We start from the raw sequence: 27,015 nt of genomic DNA on the forward strand, positions 1-27,015 counted from the left end.
ATTTCGTATCGCATATAATTTCTGCAAGATAAAAAGAACATTAACTTTATTAAATATTGCCTATCAAACTTATCATATCCAAAATAACATCACATTGCGAGTAATTAAGCACTTTCGTAATTATTCTATTCGTTGGGACTAATGCCGGGGCCTGGAGCTACAGCGGCAAAAACCAACCAATGAGAAAGCCACATATAAAAGATATGGCCTCCAACAGTGGCCACCGAAAATGGGCGATTTCAGCTAATGAAATTGGTCATCGCTATTTGCCTTCAGCGCTAATTAGCCTGGGGGCAATAAAGCAATAAAGGGGGAGTTATAAAAAAAAATATTGGGGGGCCTATACCGGGGGTCTTGCCTCAGGAAATTTTATAAATAGTGAGTTTTAAAGTTTTTAAAGCATTTTAGACGAGTTACATGATCAACATTAGAATTCTGAAAACTCGACTCTCGATAAGTGGATACCATGGATACTTCAGGGAAAATCGACAAGCCTGACATACTTTTTCCTCACCCCCGAATTTTTGAGGGGTCTCGGTCCCCCTCAGGCCGTCGTCGCCACTGCCTGAGAGCACCCATTTCAAATATTTCTATTTGAGAGCAGCATTGTTTCCCCTACGAAAAAATTCTATAAACCTGTTTCAAATTTTTATACATTCTTATACATTGCCATGGTAATGTATAAAATTTTGAAAAAGGTTTATACAATTTTTCATAGGGGCTATCTCGCGGATAGTGCGGAGATTACAGATACAGACCAATCAGGAAACACTGCTATCCGAAAGTGGTGGATATTGCAAGCTTGGTACCCTGCAGAGACCGCGGATAGGAATTTGAACGTGGTTATATGGCCGACTTTCAACGTGGTTACAAGTGCTGCAAAACACCTGAGAAAAGGGCTTCCCAGCTGTTTTCCGTTTTTGTTCTCAAAGAATCTGTTCACTCCGAACGAATTTTTTAAACAAGTACTTCCTCAACTTTTCGCATTCACGCAGTGGCGGATACAGATGGGGGGCGCAGGGGGCGCGCGCCCCCCCTTTGCGGGGCCACCCGTATTGCCAAACATAGCAGAACCATAATTTTAACTTTTTTATATCATAAGATGGCATTGTCTTGAATGTGTGTTAAATCACTTTAGTTAAAATTTCTGAAGCTCTGCATGTGACTTGAATATTTTTTATTGCGATAAAAGTAAAGGTAACTCAAGATGTCTTTTGCGCCCCCCCCTTGAATTTTCTCTGTATCCGCCACTGCATTCACGACCCAAGTCGCAACCACGTATCATCATGTGCTTAATATGTCCTGCAAATTTCTCCCATCCTTGAATGCGTTAACAACGCTAAATCGGTCCACGATCGTAGCGAGGGTGCATTTTCCTCCGCTAACATTAACCTGGGGTATTAGCAACGCTGATGAATTGGGGCAGTAAATTCTCGACATTGACCGTCGGAGGCATATTCTCATTGACTAATTTCCACCGCTGCCGATGTGAACTGAATTCCTTTTTACTGCAACTATACGCTCCGAGTTCCGCGACGTCCGACGTCTTTGCCCCAGGTACTCCCACTGGTGAGCACTGAGCATGCGCAATGGGGGTGAGTCTTCTTCTACGGGTGAGTGAGGTATCGGAGATATCCTGATATCCTTAAATTCGTATGTTCATTTTTGAATTATTCATTACAAATATCAACTTTCACTACAAAATAAGCATGATGAACCTGAATAATACAAAAAAACTCTCTCCTTGCGAGTATTTTCCTAACCATGGTCACTAAGACAGTGGCTCCGCCAATTTCGCTGTGTGCATTACAATTCAATATGGAGAAGTGGTGGAATTCGTAAAAACTCGAGCGTCGTCTGCTCAAAATTGTCGCCAGCTATGTTCGAACATTCAGTCTACGGTTCCTGGTTATGGTATCCCTTTTTCTCGAAGATATCCGGTGTACTTTTGGGATGATCCTTGTCAAAATGTGTTGCCCTGCGGATATTCCTGCTTGTGCATCGTAGATTAATTGTGATCATCTTTATTTTCATCATGAGGACTAGTTTGTGGAAGTTATTGCTGGTGCTCAAAGTGAAATTGCTGTGCGTCTGACGCATAGTGGATGTAATAGAGGTTGTAGATGGCGGACTCGTAGTCATTGAAAACAACTGGGTGACGAAGAACTATTTGTAAATGGCTTTTTCAGTTGTTAAATCACATGTGTGCACAGGATATGTGTCAAATTCTCATTTTGTGTTTCACTTTAAGACATTTAAGTGCTGTATAATCGGTTTAATCCGAAGAATTAAGTTTCCATACGTCAATGTTTAGCGATCTGATGCTAGGAGGTTAAATCATTGCTTGAGCATTCTTACGCGCTTCTGCGTGCAAGATCTGGTTTGTTGCGCAGGGTAATTCAAAATGGGAAACTGTTTCAGCCGTTCAAGATCTCCTGCAGCTTCTTCGAAGAAGGATAGTGCGGGCTTAGTTGGAGTTAGTGGATCAAGTGGCCTTGGTGTTGGCGGTGGTGCATCTAATTCACTTGTAACAGGCGTCAATAAAGATGGGGGTGGTGTGGGCGTATCTGGAGGAACTTCTGGTGTAACTGGTGCCGCATCTTCTTCAGCTGGTGTGGGCTCCCACGGAACTTTAATTGGTGGTCACCATGATAGCGGAGGCGTTGGGTCTGGTGGTGGCGTTGGAGGTCGAGAAACTAGGAATGGACCTATGCCACCTATCCCAGAGCCCGATGGTGGTGTTGGGGGCGTGGTTGGACCACCCGGTTCAGCCTCGGGAGGAATAAATGCCAAAATATTTGTCGCGCTCTACGATTATGACGCAAGGACCGACGAGGACCTTAGTTTTAGGAAAGGAGAGCACCTGGAAATATTAAATGACACCCAAGGAGACTGGTGGTTGGCCAGAAGCAAAGCTACTAAGCAAGAAGGATATATCCCATCTAATTATGTGGCTAAGCTGAAGTCGATCGAGGCCGAACCGTACGTATACATTTACTTATAAACCGGTATTATTTAGCATGACTTTCTCTTTTTCGTGAGTGGAAGACGTCAGTACTTGGTGTGGAATTACATTTTACCTCCTCACCGCGTTATGATTAATATTCGAAGAAAATTGTTTTGTGGCATAAAGTCATTTTGTTATTATTTTTTATTTGCCCGAATGCCGACTACACTTCACGTCATCGACTCATATTGCTGGTGCCTCATCGTAAGTGAGACTGAACTACTTTCCTCTTTCCTCGCAGCTTCCTTTGCTGTGTTTTTGTATATTGAAGAACTCCTTTTGAAATGAACATGACGATCATTGGCCGCTGCTTTGTAATTTTGCTTCAAATATCGAACGAGAGGCTAATTTTTAAACATGGATGATAAATAACCCTTACAATTGCATTCCGCATGTGTAAATTTTCGAATGGCCTCTTACTGCTTAAGTTTTTATTCGCATTGAAGTCGGTGGTGGGCATACATTGTTGGCTTGAATGAAGTTGCACCATATCTGTTTTCGCATCACCTTCACTTTAAATATTCGATGTTTAAAGTCAGTGCTAGTTAAGCTGGTACCAGTGTACTATTATTGGTTAATGCTTCCGGAGTTATTGCTCTAAGGAAATGAGGATTGATTATTTTATTAGGTTGTGCCCATTAGGTAAATGATAATTGCCAAAGACATGTCCGGAGTGGCTAAGGAGGAGAATATTTTTCTGAGCCCTTTTGTAGTTAGTTCTTTTGTAGAGCGACACTTGCTTTCCGTTCTTGTATCAACTTATTTTAATTTTCAATTCCACCAACAACATATTTTTTATATCCAATTTGGGTCTTGGGGAGTTAAATCACACATCTATTCTTGTAGATTCACCTCTCGTTTACATCTCATGCTCAATACCGTCAAATCTCGATCTGGAAACAGGTTGATCAAATGCTGCATTAAAACGTGATCAGTTATGGATCATCATCAATGACTTATCCAAAATGGTGGTATCACTTTGTCTGTTCATTCTCAGAGTTTACTTACTCCTTGGTCATTAAGGTGATAACTTAAATATAATTGCTCGATTTCATCAGAACTGGTGAAAATAGTGATCACTGTAACTACTTCCTCCACTGGAGCTCAGCTGTGTGTTATGTGGCCAATCTGAGGGTTAATGCCTTTAAAAGGTAGGGAATAATATGGTGAAAATATTAGAAGTGAATATATTTGGGAATTACTGCTTGAGTGAATATATCTTTAGATCGAAATAAATTGAAGTTCAATTGAAGTGCGAAACACCTTCTGACTATGTAAACAGTTTTTTTTGTTTGATGTTGGCAACCATCAATGGGGTAGACTAGAATTTAGTCAACTAAGGCGTAGCTTGAATGAGGAGTTGTAAAAGTAGTCCTCTGTGTCATAAAATGTTGATTAGGTAAATATCAAACCATTTTTGCCATTTTCGGTATGATCCAAGGCCATAGTGAAAGAGTGCTGGGCATGGTGCTAACCCCTCACCCCAATCACCCAAAATGCTCATGGGATGCTATGTATAGTGTTCCACCTACTAATGAACCCCACCCAAATGTAACCTCCCTTTTGTTAATTTAAGCTCACAAAGCCATGAAAATTTATTTCTATTTAAGCTTGGTTATCCTACTTATATTATGAAAATTTGGGGCAGTATGCACCACACTGTCGTATTGTGAAAAATGTTGTAACTCAAGCATAAATGGGCAAGTTTAATAATCCTTGAACAATGACGCAAAAGTAGTCAGGAGATCTGCTATTATAAAAAGAACACTTATTTTGACCTTTTCAGTAAAATTTGATGTGAATTTGGCGATAATCCAATACTTTAATATCATAGTAATACTTATAGAGAGTATTTCATTAAGCAAAATTAATAATTTTATGAAGGTTGACTGTGAGTAGGTCTTGCATTAATGTAACCGTGGGTATCATTTTCCTCGAAGTTTACTTATTGATGTTGCAAATTTTTCTTCCATTTGAATGATGGATGCGTGAAATTCATGGACACCATTTGAGGACATCATAGCAGTGAGGCAAGCATAAATGTTATTGGCTTGTGAGAAATTTAATCAGAATTGTAAAAACAGGTATTAGGTATGCCCAGTTACAATTATTGGTGTGCCTGACTTGGTATCAGAATTGGGGATTATGCATATTTTGAGCTAAGAAAATGTTGTGATCTCAGAAACTGGCAAAATGTGTTGATTTTTGTTATCAGAAGTTGTAGGTCTATCCCTTTAGGATTATTAGAAAAGAATTTGTTGCTCTATGATCATATTGCATTTGGCTGGTAATAAATATTTTATGCTAAATTTCACTTCAAATGGATGGAACTGAGGACAGATAATTGTTCTCTTGTGGAGATATGGGTATTTGTGGAAATGTTCTCAATCATGGAACAACTAATGTTCTACTTTACAGGGCCATTAAAATGTGATTTCAGATTGGAAAAAAATTTAATTGCTTGGATGAATCACAGTAAATATCTGTTCAGTACCATATTGTCTTCCTTTGTGGCCTGCATTGATAATAAAATCATTGTATATTTGTGTAGGAAGGTTAGCATGGTTCAGAAGTTAGTCTGGTTGAGGGAAACATGATGTGAGTTGTTGAAATATGACCAAAACAAAAATTCTGCGTATACATAGCATATATTTTTAGTTTTTTCTCTTTTCCCATCTCATGGTGGCTGATTTGTGCTGCCCTTTTCTGTTTTTCATGGCTCTTTTCTAATCACAAAGGAGTGGTATTAGGACTTTCGTATGTGGTGTGCACTTTGATCTCCAGCAGTCAGTGTTGCCCAACTTTTAAAGGCCTCTCTGCCCCATGAGCATTAGGCCGGCCCTTATTTTTCAGAATTGCGAAAAGTTATATTTTCCTGGTCTCAAAATGATCCAAATGGTGTTCATATTCACGTGTTAAAATTTGGTTACTTTAAAATAACGGCAACCCGTGCCCCAAGGGCCCTAAGTACTAAGGACCCTCAATTGAGTTTTTTGGGGCCGAAAAAGCACTATTTCTATGTAAAACGTAAAAGTAGAGCCCTTAAGGGCCGATTTTCTGTTTGTTTTAACCTATCTCTAAGCGTTTAGGAGATATCGCCCGTCGTAATGCAATCTCCCCCCTAGGGCGCCACCCCGCACCGCGGCATCGCTGAGGTATGTCCCGCACCACTTACTAGAGACTTCCCCTCAACCCCCTCCCCTCCCTCGGCAAAGACTTCGCTCCTGATGACAAGATTTACATGCTAGTGGTACAGTATTGAATAGGTTGTTCCTCTTGTGTCATGATTAATGTTGTTAAAGCCTAGGTATAATGTCAATTTTAACCCTTCAACGCCGTCCTATGTATTGGGTACCGACCTCTTAAACCTTGATTTTTTGCCGCCAAACGGCCGCGAACCATTCCAGCAGGCTTTGTTCCAAAGTGCTTTTTATGTACAAAATATTATAAGCATGTGATAGAAATGTGTCTATGAATAATAAAGGAATGAAGGGATTGAGCAGGGCTTCCAGGGCTCCAACAGTAGATAGAAATATTCAAGGAGAGGAAAGGAGGTAGTAAGTTCACGGATGTAGATCACTGTGGATAGATAGAGATAGTTCTTGTGTATAGTGTGCAAAGGATAGGAAGAGCTAAGTTTTTTAGGATGTAAGGAGAAAAGTGGTGAAATAAATACTTCATCATGAACGTGACGTTCATTTTAAGAATAGACCAACAAGGAAAGGCATGTAATCAAGACTAAATCCAGGCATTGAACTGGTTGGAACAGAAAGTGAAGAAATACTCGGCTAAAATTTACCGACAGTGAGAGAAGTACTATGTGTTTTCTCTATCTCCTAATGGGTTTGAAATTTGTAAGACTTGTGCGAGAAAAGCCGTGAGAAATGCGTCTCATCCATAGTATAAAACTAGAATTCCTGTTTTTACGGAAAATAAGGCGATTGAAAAGTTAGAAAAATGACGCAAAGAATGGATGAACGTGCAACGGCATAAAGAGAACGCGAACTACGGTGGATATGAAGAGAAGAGAATCTTTCGTAGCAAATCTTGATGATTTGCTTGACATTACAAGGAGCGGTACCATTGAATTTTTGACGCGCGAGGAGGAAAGTGCAGTTAATCTCTCGGATAAATGTGCTTGGGCTGAAGAAATAAAGTTCTTACGCAAATAAAGAGGAGAATAAAATGCAGTTATTGGTGGAATAGATTTCAATATATTCAAGAAGAAATGAAAAGATGTGGTTCTCCGCTCGTTTTGTTGCATTAGCTCCCATCAGTTCCTACAAAGACTTGTTAATTACGAAAGTGTTAACCTAAACATTGCGAAAGCAGCACAAAAGAGGTTTTCAAAGTACTTGTGGTACATGAATGAGGAGATGGTAGGCCTGTCCTTCTTTGACGAATCCATTTCTAGGTGTGAAAAAAAACGTGATACGCCGTATGTGGTCTTGTGTAGGAAAATATGATCCACCGAAGAAGGCATTATATAAACGTAAAGACATGACTAAGGTATCTATACCAAATTTTGTCACCACTAATTCGAGAAAGCTATTTACTGTATTGTAAATATGCATTGCATTCTTTGATGTGAACATACGAGAATGGGATGAACATACAAGAACGATTTGCAAATTATTCGGGGTCATCAAGTGGGAAATGATTGTGCAGCGAGAGGAGTGAAACTAATTCAAGATTTTTGGGCAGTCACGTTGAAGGAAGAGAGCTTTCAAAATTTATTACTAAGAGTGACTTTTCATCGCAATACAATCCTTACGTGCGGAAAGGCACTTTCATTGCCAAATGTAGGATGTCAGTGAAAAATTAGAAATGCAATGAAAATCTATTTTATTTTGGTTAATGTACCGAAATTCATGGACAGAGTGAAAATAAATTGATCTCTTGGATTGGAAGTATTGTTATGGCAATTAAATTCTTTCTAAGGTAAGCACATTTCTTCAGAGGCTAGATCTTGACATCAGGAGCAAAGTCTTTGCCGAGGGAGGGGAGGGGGTTGAGGGGAAGTCTCTAGTAAGTGGTGCGGGACATACCTCAGCGATGCCGCGGTGCGGGGTGGCGCCCTAGGGGGGAGATTGCATTACGACGGGCGATATCTCCTAAACGCTTAGAGATAGGTTAAAACAAACAGAAAATCGGCCCTTAAGGGCTCTACTTTTACGTTTTACATAGAAATAGTGCTTTTTCGGCCCCAAAAAACTCAATTGAGGGTCCTTAGTACTTAGGGCCCTTGGGGCACGGGTTGCCGTTATTTTAAAGTAACCAAATTTTAACACGTGAATATGAACACCATTTGGATCATTTTGAGACCAGGAAAACATAACTTTTCGCAATTCTGAAAAATAAGGGCCGGCCTAATGAGCATTTATTCCCTTGGTCTGGCAATGCCGGATTCACATGGAGGGGTTATGGTAGGGAGACAAAGGATAATGCTATGGTGGAGCGTCTCTCAATGAAAACTTGACATTCCCAATCCAGCTGCCATGAATTGTGAAAAGAGGTGTAGTTGAATATTTTGTCAATAGATGAAATATTTGCTGGTGGTGCTGTGAACATGAAGTACTACTTCGAGTTTTTTTAAATGTAAAAGGGAATCTAAATTTGAAGATGTGAAGATTTAGAAATAATGCCTTTAGCATGCATGAGTGTATATATTTTCTCTGAAATTCCTTCAAATGTAAGCCTAATTTAAATGACTCAAGTTTCTTTTCATAAATCCAACGTAGTAGGAAATGTGATACAAGGTGGAATTTTGAGAAAAAATAGTGATTTTGATTTCATTTACACTATATTAAAGAGGAAGGGGTTTACGTACTATAAAAAATGCAAGGTATAAGGAGATACTTCATTCTTTCATCCTGTCCAGTCATGGAAAATGTGGGCAAATAAGTATTACAATTATGATAATTAACAATAGGAAATAATGAAATATATGCTTTGAATCCTTTACTTTTCATAAAGGATTACTCTTGGATCCCTTTCCTCAGGCTGAAATTTAGACTTTGATTTTCCCAAGCTCTGGATGTAAAAAGTGATTTTTAAAAGTCACGTACTTGGGTGCAATGTTATTTACACCATCAATGGAATTTGCCATGAAAAAATAATTTGACTTAGATGGAATTCAAACGCAGATCTCCTGTTTGCTGGTTGCATTTGCGACTTAATTTTCCTCATCTATTTCTATCCTCTGTCTCTCCAATAAATTTAGCCGTATCTGATCAAAAATGGATAAATATTATCTATTAGGTATACTCAAGAGACATTTTGATTGATTTCGCCTCCCAGTAGGAACCCAGGGAATGGTATTGGTGTTGTGGGTTAGGGTGATCCCCATCTTGTGCATGAAGAGAGGTATCAATGGAGTCCATGTGGACGCTATTTTACATGTCCTGTGGGTGAAGTGGCTTGCTTTACACCACCAAGGGTCAAAGGGGTTGGAAGAACATGCAACATAGTGCATCAGGTTTAAAAAGTCTTTTGGTTAACTTTAGAGAGGGAGTAGGTTGTGGCATCTTTGCCACTGATGGATTAAGGGGATTTTAGTTATCATAGGCAAGTGATTATAGGCAATGTCTGCCACCATAAGAATTGGTTATGGTTTTTTTTTATGTGCTGAGAGTAAAGAGTCTTCTTTATGTTTCTAGTGGGATGAAAAGACCACTTGGTATTGAGAATGTTTGTGGATATGTTATGAGAGTGTTTGATGCATCTTAAGCAACGCCATGAGGGTTAGGACTAGATGAATTAAATGTGAGAAATAATGTTGAGCAAATTGTGAATATTTGGTGTTCAAGGATAGTGAAATTGTGTCTGTAGCAGTAGCACAATATAATCATATGAAAACCAAGTCTTGTTTTGTAATTACTTCAGTAAAATTTATTGGGTAATCTCAGCCCAAATACATCTCTTTCTTACAGGCAACCATGACTCGGGAACTGCTTTGAATTCCTTAGCATAATTATATTGATTCACTTTCAAATCTGACCCCTGGTGTGTGAGCACTCACTCTTTTGGAAATGGTTACATTTTTTGGTCATATTTTTTGTCATACATGGACATCACTGCCGTATTTCTTGACCCACCTCTCCAAATTAGAATACCGTGTTCTCTAACAGTAACATTTTTGAATAGCTGTGGGCATAGGAAATAGCTGGGAGGACTTAGAAAATGGTCAATCAAGGAAAGGTAAATGACACACACAAAATAATGAATGAAGTATTCTTAGATGCATTCCTAGGTATATAATTCTAGTCTGCAGCACCAGCTGACTTTTTGTACTTTTTTGTATGGGAAAAAAATGGAGTCTTCTGCCACCTTGCACTGGTGAGTCTAACAGGTCTTCAACCCTTTAACCCAGAATAATCTTTTTTCTATCTTATCATGATGCTCAGTTTCTCTTGTGTGCTTTTCCTAGACTCATAAATAGATAAGTAGCCCAAGTATTTCATTTTATGCTGTTAAATTATTCAGCAGTTACCCTTTTAAAAGTACAGGACGTTTGAAAACATAACTGCAGTCGAAATGGGTTAAGTCCATGGAGAGAGTAATGCGAATGGATATATGCAATGTGACCTATGTCCTTGATATTAAATCCATTATTCATACACTGTCAATTAATAGGAGTCTTTTGTTGTGAAATTTTGGCCTCCAAATACTCGAATAGAATATGCACTTTCAGTATGTATAAAAAACAACTTCCCCAACTATAATGCTCTCAGTCACTTGTGTGTGGCGTGAGATATATTTCACACTGTTTATCACGTTGTATCCATGCTTTAGGGTACATGTCATTCACCATGTGAGAATACACAGGTTTGTTAAAGTAGGTATCCAAGTTAAATTAAAAAACTAATTTCTGTCAGTTCCTTTTAATTCCTTATCTAAAATACTGTATGGTAAAACCAAAATGAAAAAGTTTGCTGAGGGTAACCTCTTGAGCACATCTCTCACTGAAAGAACCTTGCTATCTGTAATTTCCATATTTTGAACAAAAATTCTTATACAGGTTCATCTTTAAAGCAGCAAATGCACAAAGTAATGTTTTTTTTTGTTTTTACGCCTAGGTTAATTTTCTAGCTGCAGTAGTGGCACAGTGATGAATTTAGCTCTGTCCTCCTACAGGAGTGGGTAAAGTCAGTAAAGATTGATATCAAAATGGGTGGGTGGGTAGTGGGAATTTTAGGAATGCAGGGACTGCACTATTCGGGCTCAGGACAGCAGGGGAGTATGCAAGAAGTTCTGAATTGTGAGTCTTAGCATATCGCTAGTGGAATAGGGGGAGGGTGTGTGCCTACTGCTGGGTATCATTGCTGTTCATTTCTGATAAATAAGTCAACATGTGGGTGTCAGCCTGAGGCCAGTCCCAGGCAGAGCCTACTGGGATGTGCAATCCATGTTCTACCAATGCCATTTATTTTCAACTTTTGTTGTTCAACTTCATTCTAAAGTGGCATTTCAAAGTATACTGAATGAATGCATTGTATACATGCAGATGGGTATACTCTGATTTTAAGTAGTCAGCTTTGTTGCAAATGGTCAATTTTATCATGTGGTGCCATCCAATCTCATGAGAGTGTAACCCACCTGTTGGTCACACGTGGCTGTTGGGTGGTACAAGTTTTATCTTAGGTGGCATGACCACTCCTGGGTCACACTTACTTCCAGTCTCTTCATAGTCAATAGGAAAGTCATACTTAATGTATTAACTAACTTCTCAACGCTCTGAATGGTGATATATACAAAATTGAGAAAATTTTAAATACGCCATCATGCAGGTCGGAGGTCTGATGTGATCCACCTGTGGGTCACACTGCGGCTAACATCACAAGAAGCACAATATTTTCATTACGAAGATTGATACATTTAATTCCATTTTAAAACAATAAATATTTATAAACATTCTCATTCATGCAAAAAACCACTAGTATAAATGTCATGATAATATATTCCACAGTTTTTTTACTCACACACGGGTATAACATTTTTCTCTTTACTTTGTAGTATGATTGGGCATAAATTTTGCCCTCTTGATAAACATCAAGACAAATTTTTGTGTCATTCATTTCTTTCCCTTTATCTCATTCCATAGTTTTCAATATTTATGTGCATTGTAAATTATTTCTTGAATTTAAAGGCTCAAATAAAACCACTTGCAGCTCCTTGTAGACGATATGAGGTGATGTTAATGTATGATTTTTAGTAGCCTGGTGGAAATTCATCATGATTAGACGCTTCTTAGGCTTTGACGTTATATTATCTTGGCATTGTGCCCACTGCTTTTGACATCTTAGAGAAAATATGGTGAAAAATTACAAATTTGAATTCTTTACCCATTTAACCGTAAGCAACTGGATTTGAATTCCCAGTCGTCGCACTTGACTGCTGGATTTGATTCAAACCTTCCAATATTTGCATGTCTATTTGGGCATGCCAGGCACGGAGTGGAGCTTTTTTCACATGCCTGAATGGGCACACTAGGGATATTTTGTGCACATATCATGCCTGAATGGGCACACAGTACTTAGATCCACTATCATAAGAAAATTTCACTTAAATTTGTTAACTTCTTCAGCACTCAATACTATAAACCACAATTTTTTAGCCTCAGATGAGCTAGTGTCCCAAACTGGATGTAGAAAATGTACATTATCATAAATGTAGTTTGTTTCTCGATACAGATAATTATATTCTTCCAGTTTCACATTTTGCTCAAGTATCATCCTGAAAATTTTTTTCTGTCAATTTTAATTGTTTTTGAGCTGTTGAGTGACAAGACAAACAACAGCTCATTTTTACATATCTGCAGGGTTATTCATTATCCCTCATCAATAACTACAACATCCCATGGTTTGATACAGCTCTCCACTTGGTTATGGTCAGCTTATCATTTCAGAATACATACTTGGGTCTTCTCTTTCACATCATCCATCACATGTTCCATATAATTTTTCCAAGGCTCCTTTGCACCCTTGACATTGATACTGCTGTCATGGTGCATCGTCCACTGCCATGTCAAAACATGCTCTAGATGATAAATTGTATCCTTACTTCTTTCTAAATCGTTAAGTTAAATCGTTGGCCATAGTGGTGGCATAGATAAATCCTCATCTATCATACCAAACATCGTGGGTTTGAGTCCTGCCTGGATATGTTGTTCCTATCCAGGGCATGGACGTCTGTGGCAGTCTATTGTTGATTGTTGAAACCCACGCAGTTAGGTCCTTAATGTGCTGTTTTTGAGGGTAATAGAGACAAATAAAATAAATATTTATATTCCCTGCTGAAAGAGTATTATTTTCGAGTACAGTCTTTGCCTGGGCTGTTCTAATGAAGAAAATTTTCTGGCTTCTACTGTTTCTAGTTACTGCGCTTTTTCGAATCAGAAACCAAACTTCACCTAAGTTTTTATTTCTTATCATTGGCCTTCGTTTTGCTGCATAATATCTTAGTTTTCTATTTACATTCAGGCATTGTCCTTTTAATATTTACTAGTCTTTTTCTAATCTCTCCCCATTTTTTCTATAACTGCAATATTAACAATAAATCAAAGCATTCTTTTTTATCTCAATCCCTGTGGATTCTGACTCGTGAGGTTTTCTCTCGGGTAATGAGGATGGCTTTAATGATGTGAGCTTTTGAAATTTCTGGTGACTTAGGATTGCCTTGTCTCACTACTTTCCTTAAGCCTCATGATCATTTTTTTAAATTTCTTCATTCAATAAATCTAATAATTTGAGTGTCATCAAATTTAATACTTTATTTAATCAGAGCTGATGTATCATTCTACTGCATTTTTTGTTGTAGATGCAAAAGCCAATAATTGTCCCTCCACTCTTTGAAGAATACGTCCAAAATTGCTTTTCCTACTACTTACTTTACCAGAACCAGAATTGGTCTTCATCTGATAACTCTTCTGCTCGTTTCCTTTTTCCATTAAATGATCCTTTTCAATATCTTCGATGTATATATTGTCTTGCTTATGATCCTTTACCTTTCAATGCCACATTTTTTTGCCTGATCTTCTTGGCTTTCATGTATAACCATGTAGAGTACTTTAGTATAAATATCACCAACTTTTAGCATAATTGAATTGCTAATGGCAGAATTATGGGGTGTTATAGTATGGTCGTGCTGGGTAGTTGTGGGGTCAAATTGTATCCTTATTAAAAGGATTATTTTATGATATAAAAGTTAATTTATCGTGCACAAACACCAAGAATAGTATAATTTAAAATTTTTAATGATTTATTAATATTTTAAATATTGTTTTCAAAGAAAATCACAAATATTTGAATGTTTATCTCTATGCATACTTTAAATATTAGATAAGGCTCAACAAAAACTTTGCACATATCATGGTAACAAAATTTGAAGAAGCACTAAGGAAATTAAGATATTATGAAAGAAATAAAGTTAAGTACAAGTTTTAACATAGTCATCACCACAGGTCCTATCCTAAGATTGGTTTGACACAGCACTCCACTCAATTGTCCTCTCAGCTAAGCTTTTAAAACTACATATTTCTTCTTTTTCACATGCTTTGTTACTTGTTCCTCGACAATCGTCTTCACCTGACCTTTATGTCATTTAACATGGTACATGAAGAAGCTTATACATTAAGAAATTGCATCTCTTCTCATTGTATTTATTTTGTGTGAAATTCAGGGTAATGAGGATTCTCTCGGGTAATGAGGATGGCTTTAATGATGTGAGCTTTTGAAATTTCTGGTGACTTAGGATTGCCTTGTCTCACTACTTTCCTTAAGCCTCATGATCATTTTTTTAAATTTCTTCATTCAATAAATCTAATAATTTGAGTGTCATCAAATTTAATACTTTATTTAATCAGAGCTGATGTATCATTCTACTGCATTTTTTGTTGTAGATGCAAAAAGCACTTAATGCATATTTCAGTGTTGCACTTACCACATTCTGTGTGCGTGGAAGATCCACATAACTCACACTTTTGTTTTTTTTTTGCACTCCTGAATTGATGGAGTACATAAATGGTTTCGACTATCACATATACCACAAACTTTGGATATATTTATATATTTTTATATATATTCACTATATATTCACTATATATTTGGCTTTGGATTGAACTGTTACAAACTGACTGTCTACCACTACTCTTGAGGAGGGTTTGGTTAGTTTGTAAGGTATGTCTCAGCAATTCTCTTCTAAATTCTTGCTGAGAAATTTTACTTCCAATTTTTTTGCTTATGTTCTGATCCATTCTATTTCTACCTCCCATAAATGTATTGTACTCTCGGAATGGAAATGGATGAGGAATGTGAATTAATTTTTTCCTATTCCTTGTCCACTATTCACGTTAACTACAAGAAATTCTCCCTACAATGATGCGATTGTCACAACTGAGTTGTTGATCCAATGTACTAGTGAGATTTTGTCGCTGCTGGTAACCTCATGAAGAGATCCCCTTTTCACCTTCTTCATTGTTTTTAGTGGAGTACTTTGAACATTATTAGGAATACTTCTTTCACAAACCATTCCATATTTCCATATTCTCTCATTTTGAGGTGAGTTATGACAGGTAATCCATTAAAACAACTTTAATGTACAGCTGAAATGGTAGTGCCATCTTTTCATCCAGAAATTTATGTAGAATCTTCAGCATGGGTGTGGTAGCCTTTCTAAAATCACTCTCATACCTAATATTAGGATTTGGAGATTCTCCCTGGTAAAAATCATGTTGGAGAACATGCTGGAGTGTTCAGGCACTAACAGATAGGCTTATCTTGGTTGAACTCTTTGCGTCAACAACAGCCAAATAAGGCAGTATACATTTGTCATAAGTGAAATGCTATTTATTTTGAAATTAGTCATGAAATTTTCCTGAAAAATATCACAGGTGGGCTGCAACATGTACATTTTATCATTTGTATCTGGTTTTGTACTATCAACAGTTAATATATAGGCAAATTTGGAGGAATGTCTCTATGCATAGCATTTCAAACTTGATCATTATGAATATCTCTCTTTGACTCCCAATGTGATCTTCAAGAAGGTACGTTGTTGAATCCAGACGAGGGCAATATGGCAATTAAGATTTTCATCTCTTCTATGTTAATGTGTGGGCTTGGGCAATATATTTCAAGATCATACATATTTGAAATGGAACAAAGAAAACTAATCAGGTTATCTTAATAAATAATTCAAATAGTGCTTCTTGGCTTGAAGTGCGTCATTGGTGTAATCTGATTCTTTAAAGATGGGGATAGCTTTATGCTAACCTATGCTAATAGCTATGCTAGTATTCCACTCACAATGCGCTGATTTTCTTTCCCTTCTTCATCATGGACTTTTTGTTACCACATCAAGTACATACTTCCCTGCTAGCTGGTCACTCTGTAGAAAAACTATTTATGAAGTAACATCTATAACAAATACATTAAAATATATGTTTATGCTAATATTATCAATAAAAATAATAAATGAAACTAACAATAAGTATTTTTAGTAAAGCTATACTTACACGAAACAAAAATCCATGAGCAGGAGCTTCAATGGTGTTAGATAGGGCCTATTAGCTTATGAAAAATTAACATTGTGATAGTGGATTTTTAACTGCCTGTCAAGCTTCAAAAAAAAAGATTACCTATGAAAAAGTGGCCAGCAATGGCCACAAAGGGTTGGGCAAAAATCGAACAAATAGGTGGGGTACACCTGAAAGACATCTCCAACTGCTTCAAAAAACCCTTTGTGACAATCTAATAATATGAAGGAAATACGGCGACTCTACCACATTGTACTGTTTTGAGATTACATAGTACTTACTGTAACAATATTGTCATACTATTATATGTTCATTTTATCTCTGCGGGTCAGCTTTCGTGAGATCCCGGACACTCTCGGAGGGCCTCGCTGAAGGGGGAGGGGCCTCGCTGAAAGGAAGGGGTAGTACCGAGAGAGAGAGAGCAGGAGCGACCTTAACGTTGCCAAATGTACATAGCCGCCCTTGTGTCTCACTGAAAAGGTGTGACTCATACGTGGCCACAGATATTTTGGGCCCGGCGGCGAAACAATGCATACAATGTATACCTACTCATTTAGAGGGGATTGAGGATAATCGCATCTCAGAAGCCAGGATATTGTCCGCTAAATGCAAGACCGCTGGTGAAAGGCATACATAGGCGTAACATTCTTATAAACGGGGAGTGCAAGGGAATTCGCGAGGATGAGGTAAGTTATAAGTTGAGTTTAAATGGAAGAATCGAAGAGCACCAAGAGAACGTGCGAGATTTGGCAACACAGCTAGCAGATTCACAAAGTTGACACGACGGAGATCTGAGAGCGACTGAGATTCCGAAGTGCTAGGCCACACCTACTGTCTGCTGATTGGCAGAGGGAAAGGCACGTGTAGATAAACTTTCCCTCCTCTCACCCCAACTCGGTTAAGCCACACCAGCTCACCCGCAAAGATAAAGTGAACAGACCTAAGGCATGAGTGGCTTAAACTGTCAGTTCTCCACTCTCATAATTTTGGGAGTCAGAATGATGATTTTAATCAAAAAGTTTCGAGGTATCTCCTGTAAAGTACGTCACTCAGATGGTTCCATAAGGTTGAGTTACAGTCTTTGGTCTAGCATTTTTAATTATGCATAGCACACTTGGCCATTGTAAACTGATAATCTTTGGTGAAGCAGTGAAATTTGTTGCCATTAAGATCCTTATTTTTTTGGGTTTACCCGTGTCGCAGATTAAAATTCCAACAGTTTCGTCCCCGCTGCTGGAGACTTCATCAGGGCGATGACCAACACCCATTGGTCATCGCCCTGATGAAGTCTCCAGCAGCGGGGACGAAACTGTTGGAATTTTAATTTGCGACACGGGTAAACCCAAAAAAATAAGGATCTTAATACCATGGACCGTGAAAGTTTTAACCAATTTGTTGCCATTATTTTGCTCATTGGCATCAGGGTCATTCCATGTCATTCATGCAGATATGACACACTCAGATTTGAATGAAACTTGGAAATTTTCACCCTGCCTTGTGGAAATGAAACTGTGTATAATTTTTCTTGGCTATCTCTTTTGGTTTTTTTTTTTACGACTCTGATTTTGAAGTTTCTCTGAAACCCCAGTTTTTCAAAGAATGGGGTCTCCGAAAGCACTTGTACCTCCAGAGGTAAATAAATTGTTTCAGTCTTATTTTCCATCCGACTCTTATGAAAATTCACAGGTTTATAATAGAAGGCATGAGTATCACAAATACTAATTGGAAAATATTCTCAGAGGTTTTGAAAGTTCTCTGAACTCCAGTGTTTCATAAAATTGCAGAAACTTGTATGTCAAAAACATAGTTCCATAAATCATCAAATTTTGACCAAAGCCAATATTTAATCAAGATAATTTTTTTCTAATAAATCTAAAGATAAGACCTGTAAGAATTAAATTCTTCGCTTTTTGTTTGCTTTATTCCTGTTGTGGAACAATAAATACTACTCAGAAGTTTGAATGGTGTAAAGACAGCATTCAGATTTTATTGAATTGGTTCTGGTCTGTATTTTATGAAAGTATTCCTCACATTTCCAGGAATACTTAACACACAGTATGTATGTGGTTAGAATGCTTATTATAATAAAAATAAGACTCTTAAGGGTAACATTTAGGTTGACAATGCTAGTTGCCACATTCTTTATATTGGACGTCATTGATATTTAAATTTTATTTTATTCTCAAACCACGGAATACAGCTCATATTGGCCATTTAACATTGGGGTGTTCAACAAATTTATACAATTAAGCGTACACGAACAACCATGACCAGGACAGGGAAAACCTACCCAGGCAGGACTCAAACCTGCGACCTCTGGTTAGGCAGGCGAGGACGTTACCCCGCCACCACCAAGGCCGGCAAATTGTCTTCTTTAAAAGAACAGCACCTGACTTGCTTACTTTCCACAGCTCAAAAGTGTCCTTGGTGGTGAGAGAATATTTTTCAAGTATTATTGCCCATTGTTTTATAATTTAATAGCTATTTTCTGCTAGTTTTACCTACTCTGATTTCTATACGTCTCCAATGTAAATGAGATGAGAAGGTTGTTTCTTTTATTTAGCCCAGGCTGTAAGCAATAAGTTCAAGAGATTCAGGCTTCGATTGGTGGAAGTTAGACATGTTTCGATAAATAAAAGATGGTAGCATTTTTCCACAGAATTTTGTCTTGTACCGGATGATGGGTTAATGAGCTGAAACGAGTTGTTTGCAGTAAAAAATTCTGTGGGAAATTGCTATGATCTTTTATTTATTTAAACAGGCTGTAAACATTTAAGACTCTCCTACAGTAAGGACATGATACCTTGAATGATTGGCTGTATGTTATGGGTAATGGGTTTTAGATTTTTGTTTCAACATCCTACCACTTTTAAAAAAATCGCAATGACAATGGTCGTTGTATTGCACAGTGGGATGAATTAAAAATAAAGTTGGTAAAAATGGAATCTTTAACTTTTTATTTTGATCAAGGAATTTATAATTTGCATTATGGATGGTCCAATTGATGCAAAACTGAAATTAATTTATTTTCGCTATTATCAGTTACATATATTTTTACAGCCCATCAAATTGGAAAAAAATCTATGAAATCTATAGTGCGTGTTTTTTTCAATTACAATTGTCCAAGTTTGTTATCTGGCTAGGCAATATCTGAGAGAGCTGGTTTGCTTTAAGAATATCAATTTGTAACGTCACTCATCTAAATAATGTAGCATTAAATGTTTTTATATTTAGTCCTTATTTAATGAATTTTTGGTTTATTTTAAGCATGACTTTTTTCACAAAAAGTTTTGCTTTTTTAATGATGAAAGTAGTCATTGCCACTTCCTGCTCTGGGGAAATTTTGCAGCTGGAGCTAGATTGAAGTCTAATGTATATGAGAGAAGATAAAAATCTTGCACCAATAACTTTTTAGATAGAGCACAAAGAAGTTCCCTGTTCTTACCTCCCATCCTCCCAGTCTTGCCTGCCACACAAGTAGTGATATTTATTATTTATACATAGCATTCATTCACTGTTTATATACACTTTAAGTTTTCTTGTGAAATTGGAATAAATTAGTCCTTTTTACCATTAAAACATTTGGAAAACTCACACATCTGTGTTTGGGGTGGTGGAAACCCATCGAAGGGGTATGAGAAAATCCTGTAGACCAGCAAACAAGGACTTTACTGTTAGAATATATTATTGGTAAAAAAATTTATTCAGTTTGAGGTGTAGAATTTTTTGGAACCTGTACATCTTTGACAGTTAATTTTTAACCCCATGATGTTTTTTTAATCTGCGAAATAGAATCATCTGTTGCATGTTGTGACCTACTCTACCAATGGCTTTGGGGCCGATTTTACCATTTTTACCTATTCTCTTCGCTTCTTCTCTGTAAATCATCTTGAAATTTGAGAACACTATACATAGTTGGGTGGTGTGCCTGGTTGTTGACAAAAAAAAGGGTTCCAGGCTCTAATCTGGTGTGAAACCTTTGTGTGTGACGGCTCAGGAAAGGGACTTGCCACCATATCTCATGAAAATCCCATACGTGTGGTTTAATCTATCACAACCACCCTATCACTAATCTAATTGATAACTGGACGTAGTGAGTTAGACTTAGCAATTGGGCATATATGATTAATGAAAACTCTCTCCCATGGCCGGTTATTAACATCTGGTGCATGCATTCTTAGCCTTTGGTTTAAGGCTGGCTACACCTTATGGGTTTCCTTGAATTCCCCCAAATATTCCAAAGCGTTTAAAATTTGCGACTTCCCCAATTAAGTATCCTTGCTGTCCTGCCGGATTCAACATTGAATTTTTAATGGCATGCATGCCTTCTGAGTCATATTACTACTTAAAAATTCTTCTCCTAACTGTGATGGAGTGAAATTTCATTTGTTTATTCACCTTTAATTTATCCCACGACTTGTGGTCAATTGATCACAGCAATGCAGGTATGAAGTAGGCTTTCATCTTTGTCAGAGAATCAAGCGATGCATCCCGTAACGGAAGTATTCACAACTCTTTCACCTGGTTGCATGAAATTATGGAATAGGGTGGTTTCCTATTATTTTTTTATTGCCTAAATCGAAAAATTATTACTCTTGGAGTACGTATTTCATGCTTTTAGATTTTTAAATGACGATATCTATTTTTCGCGATTAAATGAAAAGTGAAAATTTTCAAGCGTGCGAAAACGCGACGGCTAAGTATGAATGCCGGGAAAACTCCCGTGTGGTGTATTTCTGGTTCCCACTGCCGCACGTGAGGTGACCTTGGGGCAAGGCTTTGAGTACTGATACGACGCAGGATGCTAGCAGGTAGCAGAGTACCATGCTAGCTGGTAGCACTTGGCTTAAATAAGGATTATTAATACCTTATCAAACGAAGAAAACTTTCCGACCTTAGCCAGTTTTAATAGGTGATTATTAAGACATGTTTCCCTGAGCTCTGTGCCTCATGCATGCATTGGTAATCTCAGACGATGTAAAACTCCTATCTACTCGTATAGAAACTAGGTCCCTGTGACGTCACGTGGAGTGGCATCACATGGGCACCAATCTGGCCTTTTTCAAATGAGGATAAAATTGACCCTTGCCATTCGTCTAAACCGGTATTTCTAAAACCAAATAAATTGTATATTATGAATACACTACTGGTGGGGAACAAATCGCAATCAATGCCTTTCATTTTCTTTGATGAAGGAAACTACCCTATTTATAATCCTTAGTGGACCATATCCATCGTACAAATTAATTCCTTTAATCTGATGAAATCCTACTATAATCCATTCTCTGACATTTCTCTTGGACATAGCTTGGTAGGACCAATCAGATATTAACTCGGTTGTGGTGGTTGGATGTAGCACACTTCCAAGACCAGATGGTGTCACTCTTCTTCCTCCGGCAACAAGATGTCTTTAAATGTTTATCGCAGGAAATCTCGCATTTTACCCTGATGTTCTTATTAGAAATTCTCATTCTTTATAGCTTCAGTCAGCTCTTCCTTCTTCAGTATGTAAATTTAAGAAGGCCTTGATTTCACTGCCATCGTCAATCTTTAATTAATCACTCAGAAAAGTTCTAACTTCTTATTAACCACTCTCAGCAACTATCATTGAACCATTGGAATTAATAACAACACATGAAGAGTGAACATTTATCTCCTAAGGAGAAAACTCTGCATTGCTCAACTGCATGACATACTGCTTCTCCTTCCTCTACTCAAGATCCTGCCTTCTATTCTCAAACATTTCCTTTGCCACTCATCGCCTCTGTCCCTGCTCCTAGGCCAGAGCCTATTTGTGGTCCCCACCTTCTTCCATTGCTGACACTGCAGTTATCTGTCTTCATTTCCACTTCTTAGTTTGCTCTTAATTATTACTGAAGGAGGTTGGCTTGAAAAGAGAAAGGGTGTCATTTTTTTATATTTTTAGCTCATGTAAAACTAAATCTCTTGTATCTAATACAGTAAATGTAACTACACCTACTCATACTACTTTTTGCATAAAATGCATTTGAAATTAGGTTCGATTAATGACAAGAATAAACATCACAGACGAAAACAGTTTAAAATTTCATCATATCATGTCAATCTCAATCTTGCGTACTGGGGTATTTAAATACCTAGGAACGCCGAGATTGGAAATATGTGCCTATTAGGGCGTAATGCCTTTGGTTTAAACATGGTTAAAAAGCTAATGTTTAGAATATAACTTTATCCAATCAAACGTTATGATGCATCAATTCATTATGAATAACGAACAACAACTGAAAACGTACTAACGAATACGTATTGTACGCTTTAAAATTTTTTAGGTTGACGCACGTAAATGACGAGAATCTTCGTCATGCGTCCGGAACGTTCGGGAAAAAAATGACGAGAATTCTCGCCATCCGTATGCAACGTGTTAAGGAAAACTGATTTGTGATGTGCAATTTCTCCAGGTATACTATTATGTAAAAACATATACCTTAACCCAATTTTTTTCCAAAATATTAACCAATTTCTGCACTTAATATATATGAAATGTGTTAGTTGGTCTTAAGATGTGCTGCAGTCGGTTTTATATTTGAGAAATCTCCCTTTTGCAGATTGTGGTCGATTAATGATGTATTAATTTGATCTGAATAAACTCATCATGCACCATATAACATTCCACAGTCATTAGCAACAAATGTATACATGGAAATAATGTCAACAGAAGTGTTCTCCTACTGTAATGCTGCCAAATTTGCTGGCATAAAAATAATCTTATTAAAGAGGAGGTATTAAAGAACGTTCTATGAAATATTGCAAAATAATGTTGTAATTAATATTATTGTTTTAAAAATGAGTGAATTCGTAGATTATATAGATAAAATGGGCCTTAATTGAGGCCACTACTATTGACAAATCTGTTAGAAGATCTGGGAAAATGCATGAAAATTTTCTTGTTGATTTGAAGCCAAAGGAAAGGAAATGGATGCAGAAGGATAGGGTAGCAAGTCAGACATACTGGAATTTTTCATTCTAATATCTTCTCAAACATCCGGCTACCATTTTCTCAGTACACATACTAGATATTTGGAATATACCTATGAAGTAAATAAGGTATTTTGAATTAATAAACATAGAAGAGCCATTACTTTACTAAAACAATCCCACTGGATATAATTATGTCTGTGAAGTCAATATGGTGGGAAAATAGTTCTTTGTAGAAAAACTCTCTCTGACTTGTGTGAGATGGTAGTATGACATTCATATTTGATTGCATCCTTTGCAAAAAAAATTCATCCTCCTAAAACTTCATTTAATTATTAGGTTACTCAATCACATAATCGGCTCAGTGGATGTTTCCTACTTATTTAATGTTTTCACTCTTTGATTTCTCTGTTGCTGTCATTGTCACGCCTTGCTTTCATGAAGAAACATGCTCCGATTATAGCATCTGATGTTTTTTTTGCGTAATTCTCTGGTTGTATTTTTTGACTGTTAGTAGATTTTTCACCTGCGCTATTCTACTCGCTATTCCTTTCTTGCTTCGTCAATATCTTCGCTCATGATTAATTGGCTTCCTAGGTAGCACAAATCTTTCACCTCTTAATTGTTTTCCTAGTTTTATGTTTTTCTGGGTCTCTTCTCTTTTTCTGCTTATGTATTTTTATTGTAGTTTTCAAATTGTTAATTTTCATCTGATACCGGGCCTTTCAATCTTTATCAGTCTTCATCGGGTCCTTCTCTTACTGTAATGTCTTCAGCAAATCACAAATTACTAAATCTTTTCGTGCATAAAACCATTTCCAAGGCCTTTCTTTGATGTAATTGTTGAATTTCTTGAAGTAACAATTAAAAATAATGGGGATAGTTTTGCACCTAAGAAAATGTTTCTAATATGAGATAAATATTTTGTTATGAACTAGAAGTAGGGTACAACTACAATGATGATTTATTTGCTTGATAAGTAACCCAAAATTTTGCTTTTGAAGAACCATTTTAGTACAGTAATTGTAGAATTGCAAAAGGCATAAATATTTTCAATGTAAGCCTGCAAATGGAATAAAAATGAATTATAATTGTAAAATGAATAAGCAATGGGGAAAAACACAGTTTCTTCCTATGTAGGGTAAGTGATTGATTTTGCTTTTAATACAGTCTAAATGGTGGCCAAAGTTTTCTGTCTTGTCCATGACACTAGGTGGCTGTTACTTGTTGCCCATTCAGTTTTAATCTTTCTCAATCTATAGATATACTTTCACTACTTCCTACTATTCTGTTTGGTGTATACTCTTTTTGTTGTAGTATTATACCCATGCTTCTTTCACAGTCTTTGCATTGTGAACTTGAGAATGGCAAACACTTTGCACATGAAGACAAATTTTAGCATAAGTCTGCCAATCTCCTGTGGATCTTGTTGTTTTGTGCTGTCTATGCAATCCTATATACCTGAGTCAATTATTAACAATTTCATTTCTAATACCAAATTCCTATAATTTTTAACTTCTCTATGTTCATGTGTGCACTGCTATTCAAGACGAATTGAACCATACTCACTGTATCTGATGTACTCACAGAGTTTTCACTGCCCTTCATGTTGACTTGTAGCCACTCATGGGAAGCAAAAAACAAATGAATCCACAAAAATCTTATCAATCTTGAAAGAACAGAAGCTCACTAGTATTGCAAGAAAAATGTGTATGCAAAGGCTTGTCACAGTTTCATTATATCCGATAGTAATCAACACCTGGACCCATTATTAATTCATGACATTTTATTCTGGACCTGTTGCAATATTATACCCATTACACTGTTAAGGATGAGTAGACTTTTCACTGGGGATATGAACAAGGTACCACAGTTCCATTGAAGATCACATGCTTTACTGACATAATAATGTTCAAATATAATACTGCCATACATGGTGCAAGAAAGATGTTCATCAAAGAAAACAAAACTATAACAAAATAACTAGATTATTTCCAACACTTAGCCATCTTTATTTTTTATCAGTTTACTATTTCATGATTATTTAAAACACTCTTCATGGTAAATGTTTGGATAGATTTTTGGTGAATTTCAGTATTTACCAACACAATATAGATAGTTAACTTTATCATACAATACATTATACCCCACCAGGCCAAGCTTTGAAATTTTCAGGATTATGAATGGATTATGCCCATTCTACTGGGGCTGTTCTATTTTTTTTAACTATTTCTCAATGGAAATAGTGGCCAATCTATGGAATAACAATGCTTTTGATAAAAGAAATCTTATGTAAAGTCCACAAATTGCAATTGGTAAAAAATTGTTTATGTTTGCCGTTTATGTGCTATATATTTTCATGTTTCTGAAAATTTTTCATAAGCATACCAGCAAGAGGTGCTGTCTTTCATTTTAGTTAATCTTTCTTTGAATTATTGCAATGATATCAAATTCATCTTTCTTCTTCTCACTGAATAGGCCATCTAATGATCACAAGCCAATGTCATTTCTTTCTTTTTGTTATTCTCCTATAGTACCTTTTCATCTCTTTATTATGAATCTCAGAATAAAACATATTTCTTAAAGCCACCTTGTATAAGGGTGATGATTTCACTGCCAATGCTGGCTGAATTTTTACTTGGATTCTGAAATATGGTAAAATTATTTTCCATTGTATAATTGCTTTATGTTTGCTGTTATTCTCATAACCAATAGCTGCAGTATAGCTGTTGCATTGACTAGTAGAATTTATAATTTAACTTAATATTTCATATAAAACCATTTAGAGTATGCCATTTCATTTTTAAGATCAAAACATTCCTCCTTATTTTGGTTATTGTCACAATTGAACTGGGTAACCGTGTGCTGGAAAGGACCACAGTATTTTATACTTCCATATTAGTAGGATATTCTACCAGCAAGTGGCTCATTATTTTCACCTTTTGAGGAAAACAACTTTTTCAATCTCCAACCTAAGGTATCTTTTTGACAGTTGCCCCCATTTGCTATGATGGTAGTAGAGACCTTTTTTTTTATGAATGTCACCTTGATGGACTTTCTGAGGTTAGGAATTTTTAATGATAGATTTATATTCCATGAACTATTAAATCTGCAAATTATTTTTTGTCATCAGCTTTAAGCCAATCCTCATCCATTCCCTGGAAATCAATTTAGTGCTTCTTAATTTTTGTACATCAGGATCTTTACCTAGACGTTTTAATTGTGTTTCTTCGTCTCAATTCTTGTCTTGGTTTTTTTGTCAGTGAAGTGATGAAGCATTGGTAGGTTTTGGTACAAGTTATCTCTCAAAATGGCAGTGACTATAAGTAAAATGGATTGAGGTTGAAAAACTAATCTACACCAAATATTTACTCGGTTTAATCCCACATATGTCTTCATACCATGCCTCTGTAGCTGCAATTTCATTGGAGAAACGTACTTGTGATTTGATGTGGAATTCTCAATTGCACTTATATTTTAAAAAATGTTTTCCATTTTTACGTAAGTTTTTAAGTGTATG

General features: G+C 36.8%; 1 protein-coding gene across 1 annotated transcript in view; it reads left to right on the forward strand.

The window, feature by feature from the left end:
• Positions 1–1,871: 1,871 nt before the first annotated feature.
• LOC124158018 (tyrosine-protein kinase Src42A) overlaps positions 1,872–27,015 on the forward strand; it is a 75,780-nt gene continuing 50,636 nt past the window's right edge. Inside the window, exon 1 of the mRNA XM_046533171.1 lies at positions 1,872–2,982. Coding sequence (XP_046389127.1) covers positions 2,405–2,982 — 578 coding nt within the window. The 5' untranslated portion in view covers positions 1,872–2,404. The remainder of the gene's footprint in view (positions 2,983–27,015) is intronic.

The sequence above is a fragment of the Ischnura elegans genome, chromosome 1 (assembly GCF_921293095.1).
Source record: "Ischnura elegans chromosome 1, ioIscEleg1.1, whole genome shotgun sequence".
In the NCBI taxonomy this organism is placed as follows: Eukaryota; Metazoa; Arthropoda; class Insecta; order Odonata; family Coenagrionidae; genus Ischnura; species Ischnura elegans.